Source organism: Lissotriton vulgaris, chromosome 1_2 (assembly GCF_964263255.1).
Source record: "Lissotriton vulgaris chromosome 1_2, aLisVul1.2, whole genome shotgun sequence".
In the NCBI taxonomy this organism is placed as follows: Eukaryota; Metazoa; Chordata; class Amphibia; order Caudata; family Salamandridae; genus Lissotriton; species Lissotriton vulgaris.
The window spans coordinates 290,383,539-290,397,432 of record NC_141686.1 but is presented as its reverse complement, the minus strand read 5'-3'; the positions used below and the strand labels follow the sequence as shown (position 1 = coordinate 290,397,432).

Genomic DNA, 13,894 nt, shown 5'->3' with positions numbered 1-13,894 from the left:
TAGAAGAACGGGAAAGTAAAGTTAGGAATCCTAACTTTACTACTACTAAATGCCTTTAGTGAATTCAGAAAGTCGTAAAGTTAGGATTTTGTCTCAGATTACTTTTGTGAATTAGGCCCTTAATCTCCCTGTGCCTAACAAAAAAATGAATGTGCCCTCCTGTAACGAAGCTGGTGCTCGTGTAAAGCGCTCTGATACCTGATGTCTCAGATCTAGTTCGCACTATATAAAACTCTAAAAAAAAAAAAAATATGAGATGCTCACTGTATCGAACGCCAAAAATTGCACTATTGAACCTTGTTGAACATGTACACATGCAAAAAAAGCCCTGAGAAAGCTGTGTCTTGTAAATGCTAGGCGAGATATAACTCAAACACTGGAGAAATCCTAGTCCCTGTAATATTTGTAGATGGAAACATGTTATAGATTAATTCAGTATATTGGAAAAACTCACATATGAGGCATGCGGACGCCCACCTAAACATGACATATGGGACAATAGGAGGACATACAGGAAGGATGAGGTATGTTGTGTAGACACTTCCAGACATTTAACCAGTTGTTTTCCACACCCTGGTTCCTACACAGAGGACATATGGTAAAATGTAAAATGTTTCAGCTGAGGAAAAAAAATATAAACAATGTACCTGTGAAATTGGACCCGTTACTCCCATACAATATGAAATATCAGGAAGATAGTAGATTTTTCTTGTACCCTAAGATGAAAATTTACAAATAAAGAACTTAAACAAACTTTTAACTTTGACATTTAACACACATTTACCACACATTTGGTTGTACCAAAGAAACAGTGCCAAAGCCTCTGGTCCACACTTTTGAAGGCCTGGACTGAACAGTTGACTTTCCTAATGGTATTTTTGCATTAGCATTTGTGCTCCAAAGCACTTAATTTGTAATTTTTAATTCGCTGATCTAAAATAACGTCAGCTATGTTGGAATGGTAAATTACAATTCCAAAATGGTCAGCAGTGCATCAAATGCAAGAGCACACACAGCGGCCATCTTTGAATTGCTTTTCAACAAACATTCCAAGTGGGCTCACCGCTTTGGATTTTTTAATTTACAGTTCCGATGCTGCCAATGACCATTTTAGAATTGTAAGTTAAATCTTTTTAAATATAAAATACAGGAGTGGCAATAAGAGAAATGAGTGACGTTGTAGCACTTTGCAGCTGCCACGCCCTCTGAAAAAAATAAAGCAAAGATGGAGAGAGGGACCAGAAAGGGCCGCACAGCACTGGGGATCAATGGATCAAGCGTTGGACCCCAGGAGTGGGGAGTGAGGGCAAGTTAGAAATGGAGTGGGGGCCCAGAGGAAAAATCCATGTTAAAAACGTAAATAAATGCTAAAAAAGCATGCAGTGGTTTGGAGGTACAATAGATGAGTGGGGGTGAAATCAGAAAGACAGAGGTCAGATTGAGGCTTTAAAGGGGAACAAGCAGATGGGGCGAAGGCAAAAAAAGACATGCTCTTCCATGGAGTGCTGCAAGCCAAAGGAAAAAAGACCCCTCAACTCAGCAGGGAAGGACACAACTCATCCATCAGAATCAGCATAAAGCAGCAATGATCCACAAGTGTGGGAGGAAGCCATTGAATAAGGAACAGAGAAGTCAGATAGAGAAGTGTGCCATCCACTCGGTGGAAGGGGCTGACTGAGAATCAAACTCATGCCACACACATCAAACCACACCTGTAGGAGATCCATTGGTTCCCTATTTACAAACGAGCACAATTCAAACTCCTCACCCACACTTTCGAGGCGACTCATAACACCGGCCCAGCATACCTCAACGATCGCATCTGCTTTCACAAACCTTCCGGAAACCTCCACTTGTCCAGACTGCTACTTGCACAAATCCCATGCATGCAGAAGACCAGACCCGGGGGTTGGGCCATCTCCTGCATCACACCTAAAGCAGGGAACAACCTTCTGCACATAAGAGCCTCCTTCTCACGTCTTGAGTTCTGAAAGAGGCTGCAGACTTGGCTTTTTGAGTAGTCCCACTTGGCCCTCGGTGTGCCTACTCATCTCCTCCCCGGTGATGGCGCACTCTACAAATCTGCATAACATAACAGGGCGTGTTCTATGTTGCACAAACTAGATCTGGAACAACAGCAGCTTCGAGAGCTGTCTGTAGGCACAACTTAAAAAGGTGTTTTAAAATCAAAATACTCTTTTGCTAAGCATTTACGCAGGCATGATTGTCAATCTACTGCATTTACTCATGTTTAAATTCACAGATGTTGTGAGTATTCTTGGAAAGCTGTGACTGTTACAGCTTCCAAGGAGAACTCCTGAAGATTTCTGTGAATCCACAAAAATAAAAGTAGACCCAAGATTAACAATTCACATTTTTATTTTTCAACAACTGAGCCCTCTATGTATCTCTAACCTGGATTTGGGCTGCAGAATTTCAGGATCCAAACCCATTACTGTTTCTTTCACTGCCAGCTACCATGAGAGAAAACACGCCTTTCACCTTTATATCTTGTGCTGATGTGTAAATAGGGGAAGTTTGTTGGGACCAATTGTTACAAACTTACCCAAATTGTACTGGAACTTTGCAAGTAATTTCTGTTCTTGTAAATGGTGCAGTATGCTTGTTACTTCCTGATGGCTGTTGGAGATCCCCTTCTCTCCAGACCTCAAGACTTGGCAAATCTGAGACGTCTGCCATGCTCATTATGGGTCTCTGCCTGCACCCCTGTTGTCTGTCAAGGGGGAGGAGCTGTCATACCTGATAAACAGCCACATGTCATGTGAAACACCTTTGGTTTTGGTTTCTTATCTCAATAGCATTTTGCAGGCTTGAATTTCTGAGAACATACCAATAATACTAAAGACAAAAGTGCAAGTCCAAAAATACAAAGTGAAGATAATTAAAAGCCAGTGCTTGCTGAAGGTGCCACTTAGTGGATACGTCCCTTCTGAGACCTTCTGTGGAGTGTTAAAGTCTAGGGGCCTCATTTATGAGAAGTGACGCATCGCTTCATGAAAGCAGCGATGCGTTACTTCTCAGCGAGTCCTCCTTGCGACATGCTAGATGCGTCATGTTTACAGTATGAGGCATCATGTTGCAAGGAGTTACAGATACGTCAGTATTTCTGACGTGTCTGTATGGCGCAAAAGTGACGCATTGCTGGAGTGTGTCACAAAAGTGACGCAACTCCAGCAATGTGTCCTTTCACATGGGTCAAGCCCCATGTGAAAGGGCCTGCGTCAGTCTTCCGCCTGCTGTGAGGCAGGCATAAGATATTGACGCATTTGTGTCCTCGAAGTGGCGCAGTGAAATCTTATAGACTTCACTGCGTCACTTCTATGACCCTTTCTTGTGTCCGAACGCCCCCCTTGCATACATTATACCTGGCGCAGGTATAATGTGGGGCAGGGGTTTACAAAGTGACGCATCTAACTAGATCCGTCACTTTGTAAATATGGTGCAACAAGGCACATTTTTTTACGCCGCTGGTGCGTCACATAAAGAGACGCGGCGTAAAAGTGACGCACGGCCTCATAAATAAGGCCCTAGGTCAATGCTGGCTGACAACGCTGTAATGCAGCTTTTTTTATCGCATTAGTCTTCCTGCCTTTCAGTTTTGAAAATGTGCTCACCTTGCCATTATTAGAGCTGGCTTAGATACTTTGCACACTCTCATGAGCAATTGTAATTCTTCCTAAAGTCTATAGGCCCGATTCACAAAGGTAAACTTAGACCTTAGATCTAAAGTCTAACTTTACTAGTTAGTTTGTTAACTTTTAGTCTAAGTTACACTTTTGGTCTAAACTTACTACTAGTAAAGTTAGGTTTTTGGTCTAAACGTAGAGAAAAGTCTAACTTTACTAATTGTAAAGTTAGACTTTAGGTCTAAGTTATACTTTTGGTCTAAACTTAGACCAAAAGTCTAACTTTACTACTAGTAAAGTTAGACTTTAGGTCTACTTAGACTTCAGGTCTAAACTTAGACTTCCGGTCTAAACTTAGACTTTTGGTGTAGGTTTACCTTTGTGAATCGGGCCCATAAAGTGAGGTCTTAGCCTATTCAATCACTAATCACACGATAAGTTGTACCAGGTGCACTTATGGCATTTACTTCCTGTCCTGTGTGTCCAGGTCTTGATTAGTTAAAAACCACAGAGCTCCTAATACTTGCCTTTCAATAATGCCATGACCAAAACGGTTGACTCTATATTAATATGTCCTCAATATCTATCACTTGGTCGCCTGTCACCATCTATCACTTCATCTCTAGTCAAATGTCAATCACTTGGCCTCTGGTCAAGCGTCTAATCATCTGGTCTCTTGTCACACGTCTATCACCACTTCTCCTGTCACCATCTATCTCTTTTTCTCCTAAAACATGCCAATCACCTGTCCTGCTAAACATACCTCACCTTGCTTCGGTTCAAGTGTATATCACTTGAACAGAAGTACTCAGCTCCTGAGGCGGAAGCCGGGAGATAACGCTTGTGACTACTATTTTTAAAAAAAACTGCAAATTGTATTTTAACTGTGTGCACTCACCTTTGTTTCTCTGTATTCGGGCACTTCAGCCCAGAATTCTTTCTGTTTGCTATCCCCGCGCAGCGGATCTTAGCGCTGCTGCGGGATTGAAAAACTTTTGCCGCCATTGCCCACGAGACCACAGGCCACACCCACTTTCGGGAGGCCACGCCCCCTGGTCCTGGCACCTACATAAGTCGCGCTGACTTCTAGGGCGCGGTAGAAGTACTGTGCTCCTGAGGCGGAAGCCGGGAGATAATGCTTGTGACTACTATTTTTAAAAAAAACTGCAAATTGTATTTTAACTGTGCACTCACCTTTGTTTCTCTGTATTCGGGCACTTCACCCCAGAATTCTTTCTGTTTGCTATCCCGCGCAGCAGATCTTAGCGCTGCTGCGGGATTGAAAAACTTTCGCCGCCATTGCCCACGAGACCACCGGCCACGCCCACTTTTGGGAGGCCACGCCCCCCTTACTTCATAAAAATGTGCAATCCTTGTACGCGCAGCGGACGCGCAGCGGGCGCGCCGCCAGAGCGCCGACGGCTGCCAAAGGTAAGCCAGTCTGCGCCCGTCCGCGACCGGCCGGGACCAGGGGCAATGCATCCTGCCCCTGCCCTAACTTATACCTCAGCTCAGTTACTCTCACTTGACAAAACTCAGCCCATCGCCCCCTCCCTGCTTCAGCGCACTATTTCTTTGGGCATCTCTGTCCCTTCACCCCTTTCGCCCAGTCCCATGCCGCTCACTCCCCGGCCACACGCTCCTCCCCCTCCTGCCCCTTCTCCCATCTCGCCCCCCACTACGGCTTCTGCCTACCTGCTAAACACCAGATCGGCCGGTAAGCACCAGCTCGAACTTTTCAACTTACTGGACACCGAGGCCCCTGACTTCCTGTTTCTCACAGAAACTTGGTTCTCGGCCGACTCCCTTCCTGACTTATTGTCCACTCTCCCCGACTCTTACTACGCCCTTCGGGCGGACCGCCCAGCCGGTAAAGCCGGCGGGGGGGGTGGCGATGATAACTCGCTCCACTTTTCAGTTCCAGCTTCTTTCCCACCCTCCCATACCTGCTGTTGATTTTTTAGTTGCCCGCTCAGTTAATCTTCCGGCCCCCCTCACAATAGTCCTCATGTACCGACCCCCACAGAACATGCCTTCCTTTGTACCTTTTACAGGAAATCCTGGCTACGCTCGTGGTCAGCAACTCATCAGTACTCCTTTTGGGAGACTTTAACTATTGGCCGGACGACCCCAGGGAAGACCAGTTCTCCAAGGACTTCACGGCCACCCTTCAGTGCCTTAACTTTCTTCCTCACGTTCACTCCCCCACTCACATCCAGGGTCACATATTAGACCAAATTTGGTCGGCTAGATGTACCATACTCTCCCCCACTGTCCTTCCTTGCATATGGTCCGACCACTTCCTGATCTCCGTCTCCATCGAGTTTGAACATCCAGAGAAACTCCTCTTACCCAAGAACATCTCGGCCCGCAATTGGAATCGGGTTGATCTCAACTCTCTTGGTGCCTCTCTCGCTTCTTCCCCTCCCGATCTTCTCAACCTTTGCCTTGATTCTCAAGTAGGCGCTGTGAATCATTGGTTGTATTCTTCTTGTGACCTGGTTGCCCCCCTCAAGAATGTTAAGGCTTGCCGCCCCCACGACGCCCAAAAGTGGTTCAAGGACGAACTAAAATCCCTTAAACTGGACCTTCGGCACTCTGAACGCCACTGGAGGCGCAACTATTGCCCTCTCCTACGAGCAAAACATAAGTCTCTTTTAGCCAGCTACAAGAAGGCCATCCTCTCTGCCAAAACCACTTACTTCTCGGAGAGAATCACCTCTTCCGCCAATAAACCCAAGGAGATCTTCTCCACAATTCGTAATCTAGTTGCTTCCGATAGGGCCAACCCTACCCTCATCCCCTCCCAAACTCTTTGCTCTTCCTTGAACGACTTTTTCCTAGAGAAGATTGCAAAGATCAAATCCAACATCCCTCCAATTTCTGCGCCACCCCCTTCCCCCGCTCTCCCCCCACCATCCTCCTTCCTTCACCAATTCCCCCACATCTCTCTGGATTCTTTCCTTGAGCTTCTCCAGAAAGTTAAGTCAGGCTGACTGTGTTCCAGCTCGCATTCTGAGAGAGCTCTTCACTCACTGCCCGCTCCCCCCCTTTCCCTTCTCAATGCTTCTATCTCCTCCGGCCTAGTACCGAAATCTTTCAAATCGGCCATAGTCTTCCCTATCCTAAAAAAGCCCGGCTTAGACCCCTCCCTCCCATCCAACTTCAGACCCATTTCCCTCCTTCCCTACCTCGGGAAGATCCTAGAGAGCTATATCACTACATGCCTCTCCACCTTCATCGAGGAAAACCATCTTCTGGCCTCACACCAAGCGGGATTACGCCCAGCCCACTCCACTGAATCAGTGGTCCTATCCGTTCTAGATGAACTTAAGAACAAGGCTGACTCAAATCTACCCCAAACCTTGGTACTCCTCGATCTGTCTGCTGCGTTTGACACGGTTGACCACTCCATTCTACTTGACCGTGTCCATGCAGCGGGCGTTCGGGGCACTGCCCTCTCTTGGCTCGCCTCTTTTCTTACTGAACGGACTCAGGCGGTCCATCTTTCTGGTTTTTCTGCCCCCTCCCACTTGGTCCCTTGCGGGGTCCCCCAAGGCTCCTCCCTGTCCCCCCTCCTCTTCAATCTTTACATTCACCCCCTTATTCTTTCTCTCCTTGATATGGGGGTCTCCGTATATAATTAGGGGGACAACCTCCAGTTGGTATTTGATCTCTCCTCTCCCTCAGACTCCCTACCTAAATTCCATTCTACCCTAGCTTTCATCTCTGAGTGGATGAACTTCAACCAACTCAAACTTAATCTGGACAAGACGGAGTTGGTCCTGACTGGCCCTACCACCTCCCCTTGGTCTGCTGCCTTTTGGCCCTCCACCTTTGGACCCCCGCCCACGCCAGCGGCCTCTGCCAAGACCTTGGGCATCAAAGTCAGTCGGGACCTCTCTATGCACGCCCAGATCAGTTCAGTTGTATCCTCTTGTTTCCTTTCCCTCCGGATCATTCGGAAAGTGTCCCGTTTCTTTTCCTCTGATGCCCTTAAACGTATTATTTTGGCAATGATTCTGTCTCGTCTCGACTACGGGAACAGCCTCTACGTAGGCATTCCTGCCTGCGAACTTCGCCGCCTTCAGGCTATTCAGAATCAGGCCGCCCGTCTTATCTTGCACCTTCCCAAGTCCCTTCACATCACTCCTGTTTTGAAATCTCTCCACTGGCTCCCCATCCGCCAGAGAGCACTTTTCTAGATGGGTTGTCTGGCCTTCATGGCCCGTGTCCGCACTGCCCCGGCTTTCTTTAACTCCCTCATTAGCCCCTACACCCCCAACCGTACCCTCCGCTCCTCCAATCAAGCCCTCCTCAGTGTTCCGCGTTTCCGCAGATCCAAGACTGGAGGCACTCGCTTCTCTGTACTAGCCCCCTGTTTCTGGAACAGTCTCTCACTGTCCATCAGATCAATCCCAGTCTACCTTCAATTCCGCAAGGCCCTTAAGACCTTCCTGTTTTCTCAAGCGTACTCCTGCTGATTTCCTCTCAGTAGAATTTCACTCCTCTCAGCCTTCTACTTTAGCGCCAGGAAGCCGCTAGGTCACAGTGCGCTTTATCAAGTACTTTTAACTTTAACTTTAACTTTGGTCTTCTCTCACACATATATCACCAGGTGTTCTATCGCATCGATCACCTGATGTCCTTTCAAGCATCTTTCATCTGGTCTCCTGCTGAATGTCTATCAACTGCCCTCCTGTCACACTTTTATCACCTCATCTCCAGTCACTATCTATCACCTGGTCTTCTGTCAAGCGTCTATCACCTGGTCTCCTGTCAAGCGTCTATCACCTGGTCTCCTGTCAAGCGTCTATCATTTGGTCTCCTGGCACATGTCTATTACATAGTATTTTGTCATTTGTTATCACCTGATGTCATTTGACACATTGATCACCACTGATGCATTTATCACCTGGTATCCACTCACCTGTCAGTCAGCTGGTGGTGTGTCACTCGTTTATCACCTTTGACCTCTCAAGCGTCTACCACCTGTTCTCCTGTCGCCCTCTGTCATTTGGCTCTGGTCAAATGTATATCACCATGTTTCCTGTCACACATCTATCACCTGATGTCATGTCACACATCTATTACCTTTGACCTGTTAAGCATCTGTCACCTGGTGTCCTGTCATGTGTCCATCACCTAGCTTCCTGTAATGTGCCTATCACCTGGTCTCGTGTCACACATAAATGGTCTCCTGACAGGCGTCTGTCTCCTGCTCGCCTGTCATGCATCTTATCATTCGTTCTTCTGTCAAAGACTATAGTTGCCCGTGTCACCCTCTAGTTCCTCCTGGATGGGATGAGGCTATACTGTTCCCTTTCACAGAAGGCCAGGATGAGGGGGGGACAACAGGTATAACCTGGCAGGAGATGGTAGGTGATAATGGAGGTGTTTGCCCAGTAATATGTGCCTTGCTTCCCCGCATTGCCTTTGTCATCTAACTACTAAACCCGCAGCACTTAAAGTACAGCCCCTCTGTTTTTTGTACATATAGTGAGCGTGGGGTGGACTAGTGTTTAAAAAAAAGTAGGGGAACCCTTTCTGTGGGCAGTAGCAACCCACCCACCCCCTCTCGAAGCGATCTGAACACTCAGCCGCACCTTCCTCTCAGCACATGGATGACCTGGTTACTTGTTACCAGGACCTAGGGCCTGATTTAGATCTCGACGGAGGGGTTACTCCGTCACAGCGGTGATGGAGATCCCATTCACCAAAATAAAAATCCTTAAGGATATAATGGGATTTATATTTCAGTGGACAGGATATCCGTCACTGTTGTGACCCGTCCGCTGAGATCTAAACCAGGCTTTTAGTTCCAGCTCACATGTCCTATTCAGATGTTTTTTTGAATCTCCAATGGGGCCATTAATGGGAATAACTGTCCCAAGAGGGATTCCAGCATTTGCTGGAACTCTACTGACCCATAGATATTGTCCCAGGAAAGAGGTGAAAAGGAGTGAGAATGTGCATAGGTCATTTACACCTTCCCAGAGTGTTGGGACCTGCACGTGGTCCCCAAACTTCACTTTGTAAAGAGAGACACTTGTGCACAATGGAAGATTCTAGATCAATCTTATTCTAAGTCAACCTATGCAGTTGAGGGGTCGTGATTCATTGGGTGCCCTTTCCAACCCTTCTGTGGAAGGGTCTTGATTGCCTTGAGACACAGGAAAGGACCTTTGATCCTCTTGTCGCTTTGAAGACTCCACTTGAGAATTCTTGATGTCTGCTCTGACTTCTTAAACTCTCCAGTGGGGCCACCTGATGCCGCGTCTGCCTCCAGAGGATGTCAGCACTGGGGTCAGAAGATGCATGCTTGTTGAAAGTTGAAGGTTTGTGTTGGGGCTCTCTTTGAGTCGATGATGCTACTCTGTCTTATATTGATACCTTTTCTCCTTCGATCAGGTGAAGCTTTTGTGCCGAAAAGGAATCCCTTCGTCCTGGAGAGCACGCTGCTGGCCCCTGCTCTGCGGCGGCCAGGCAGCCATGGACAGAAACCCACGCAAGTACCAGGTATGGTCCCCTGCATGAGTTTGCCACTTCCGTCCCATGATGACATCACATGCACACCTTAAACCGCCCCTTCCTGCTATACTCCTGTCACTCAACTCTGGACACGCATGCTTTCCAATAGGTTGAAAAGGTGTCTTCATCAACAATCATGTGATGCCGCAATACTGGGCGGGGGGCTTAACATTACACTCCATAACACATCGTGGCACATAAGATAACCAACACCAACCGCTGGGTTACGTTATGTTATATCACACAAAGTATCACAGTGTGTCATAATAGAAAGGAAAGTCCGACTTGTCTTTCAGTATCGCTCGGGTGCCGGTCGCAGCGCTTCACTCCATCGTTTCAGAATTGTCCAATTATTGCGGCGGCTGCCGCCTGTTTACGCGCATAACAAAGACCCACTAAAGCCTACATATGAAGGCATTCGAAAATCGTACACCATATATTTGAGGTGCGCCGGCAACCCTAACCACTCCCGAGTGTCCACCATATTGAGGGAGTATCCTGACCCCCCAACATAAGTGACAACGACCCCCCAGTCCATGTCCTGAGGAGAACCCGTTAACCGTTGTTGGGTTCGAAACGCGTCGGTGTCCAGCTCCACCTAGATACCAAACCAATTAGGGCGAAATAGGAATAGAATTCACACATTTCTACACTGTTGTATAGTTTATGTGTTTTCCTATTTTTTGCACGTGTGACAAATTCACTGTGTATTCTGTGGTGGGTGAAACAAGTAGGCTAGTTTTTCATCTTGGCAGTCCACTTGTTCAATTTGCATTCAGGATTGGTGCCTCAATGACAGAATTTGTTGAGGCATTGTACAGTTGTCCATATTTACCTTTATCACAATTCTTTATCACAATTGTTTATGTGTTTAACATTTGATTGAATGTATTGTTTTTTGGTTTATTCAATGTACTTGTGAACCTTTGTAAATGTTGTGGTGTATCTTTTGATGCTGAAAAACTTGGTTCATAACTTCTTATAAAATACTAAGTGACTCAACACAAATGGTTGTTCAGCCTAGTAATTGATTATACTAGGTGTGCATCTTTTCCTAAAAAGTTTACTGCCCGGCTCCTTTTTTGTTTATTCTACAAGAGTGGTCCAGGCCGGTCAGGGACAGGACCCAAGCCTTCCTCATTTTCCCTGTATGATAGAAAGGAAAGCACTGTAACATCATGCAACCACTACGCTATGTTATGTTACTTGACACAAAGTAAAATGGTATTTCGTAATGTTATCTAAAACCCTGCAACATCCTGCAACTGCTGGGTTATGTTACCTTTAAGCTGTGGGGTTTTAGGTTTAAACCTATAAGAACTGAAAAAACCCCACTGAAAGAAAAATAGCCCTCACCGGTGAAAACATATAAACACTGAAAAAACACCTGCGCAACCACAAACTAAATGCCATTCAAAGAAAGGAAAAAGAGAGTCATTTTTTTCTTCCTGAAGGGGTCAATACAATGCAACTTTGTTATACAAGCTAGCAGTAAGAAAGACTGGCTAACATTATTCTGCTTGAGGTTTGTTCTTTAGGGATGCCACTAAAATATTGCTTCTTCTTCCTTTTACTTTTTTCAGTTTTGTGGCCTTTGGTCTAAAGATGCAGGGTTTAGTTTCATGTTTTAGGTATAGTTTAATTAATTTATAAACTGTAGAGAATCAGGAAATATCAAACTCATATTTGATATTTTGGCTGCATTTGATTCTTTCACTGATAGGTAAAATGGCTGGTTTCATAAAAATCTTTCCTAATATGTGTCATCACATTTACCCACAGAGAATGGGTAAAAACTCTTAATACATCAGACCATAGTTTCTAGTGGGTCAGTATTGATATTAGGTGAATTTCCAACACCTCAGGCTTTAAACATGCAATGCAAGGTATAGTGACAGGTATATATATCACCAAGCATCTGGGGTAGTGGTGAAAACATGACACCAGACTTTTGGAAAACATTAACAGTGTCACTTGTAATGCTCTGCAAAAAAAGTTCTTTCCAAGTCAACAAAGATTGGAGTGATATTGTTTGTATTTGCAGTGATTCAGCTAGATATATAAAAAAGTTGTGTGATGGCCTGTCAAAACTGATTTCCGAGTTGAAGTGATTCCCTGTAGGAGATCCTTGCCACTTGTTAGATGGTATGCTGAAAGGGGAACATCGTTTACAACGCAGTGTTTACACCGCACTACCTTAGCAACACTGCCATTACAACGCAAGTTGTTACTACGACTTGCGCTGGATGGTGCTGTTGGTTAAGGAATATTGTAATTTTATATTCCAACACCTTCCCTACTGTTACGTGGACTGGTGTTAGAATATAAAATTATAATATTCCACAATCCACGCCCTCCAATGCAAGTCGTTGTAACAACTTGCGTTGTAATGGCAGGGTTGTCAAGTATCGCCAACTAAAAGATTGCGTTGTACTGACATACATCCTTCTGAAAGCATCTTTACAATCTTCAGAGTTAATGAGGGGTGCTATTGACTTTTTAGTCCATTCTGGTGCACTGTTTTCTTATGCACAGGAACTAAAACGCAAATATTTATCATCTTGTGCTTTATGTGGCATCAAATAAAGAATCATCCCAACTGTTTCCATTAGCTGATGGTTCTCAGCCCAAGGGGCTATGAATGCTGAGAGGGCATTTTCACCGAAGTTTACATGGGAAGGAAAGAGCGAGTGCACATGACCCAAATTAGTATTGTATGGTGTACTACAATAGGATTTATTTTCAAAAATCTATTTGGACCTCACATACACTATACGTACTATGTCTATATACCATGTTCTTTCAGTGCAGAAAGCAAGCAATAATAAAAGCAAAACGTTCCATAAACACTGGAAAAATACTTTTTCTGTTGTTTTTAGTGGCGCGAAAATGTGTAACCACTGATAACAACTGTTTTTTAAGACATTGAAAACACTAAAAAAACCCCACCAGAATTTACCAAAAATAGAAACTGAAAACAGGAAAGCCTAGTTATCTTACATGTCATGTTATATAACACAAAGTATTACAGTGCATCATAATATAATCTAAAATAGTGTACTGCAACCGCTGGGCTATGTTATGTTACATAACACAAAGTATCACATTGCATCATAATATAATCACGTTGGGCCCGATTCACAGAATGAACTTAAGACTCAATCCTAAACTTACTACTATTTTGGTATTCACAGAATGCACTTTCTACTTTTGGTATTCACAGAATGAACTTGATACTTTTGGTATTCACAGAAGTTAGGATTTTGTCTTAAGTTTGTCTTAAGACAAACTTAAGACAGACTTAAGACAAACTTAAGACAGACTTAAGACCGACTTAAGTTAGGATTTTGTCTTAAGTCTGAAGTTTGTCTACAGACAAACTTAAGACAAAATCCTTTCACAGACAGCATCACCTGCAGAGTATGGATTGCGGATGTGCATCCCTGCAGTACAGGGAGGACCCCCAAGGACAGGATGTTAGAAATGGGATTTCCGGTTGGCTAAGGCTTGCACCAAAGCCAGGCAGAAACCCCCACTCTAGTCAGGGCAAGGGAGTTACACGCCAAAGATAACCTCTGCTCACCCTCTAGGCAATGTGACGCGAGCAGTAAGGCTTATCCCGGAGGCAATGTAGGTTAAGTGTTTGCGTGCGCACCCAGCAACAACACCCAAGGCCAACCACAAAGGAAACTCCACAAAAGGTTATATATAAAAAT

The 13,894-nt window shown here is 45.1% G+C and overlaps 1 protein-coding gene across 1 annotated transcript in view; it reads left to right on the top strand.

Annotated features, from left to right (window-relative positions):
• Positions 1-13,894, top strand: part of TBC1D10C (TBC1 domain family member 10C) — a 138,048-nt gene that overhangs the window by 41,958 nt on the left and 82,196 nt on the right. The window contains exon 4 of the mRNA XM_086953257.1: positions 10,059-10,166. Coding sequence (XP_086809383.1) covers positions 10,059-10,166 — 108 coding nt within the window. The remainder of the gene's footprint in view (positions 1-10,058; positions 10,167-13,894) is intronic.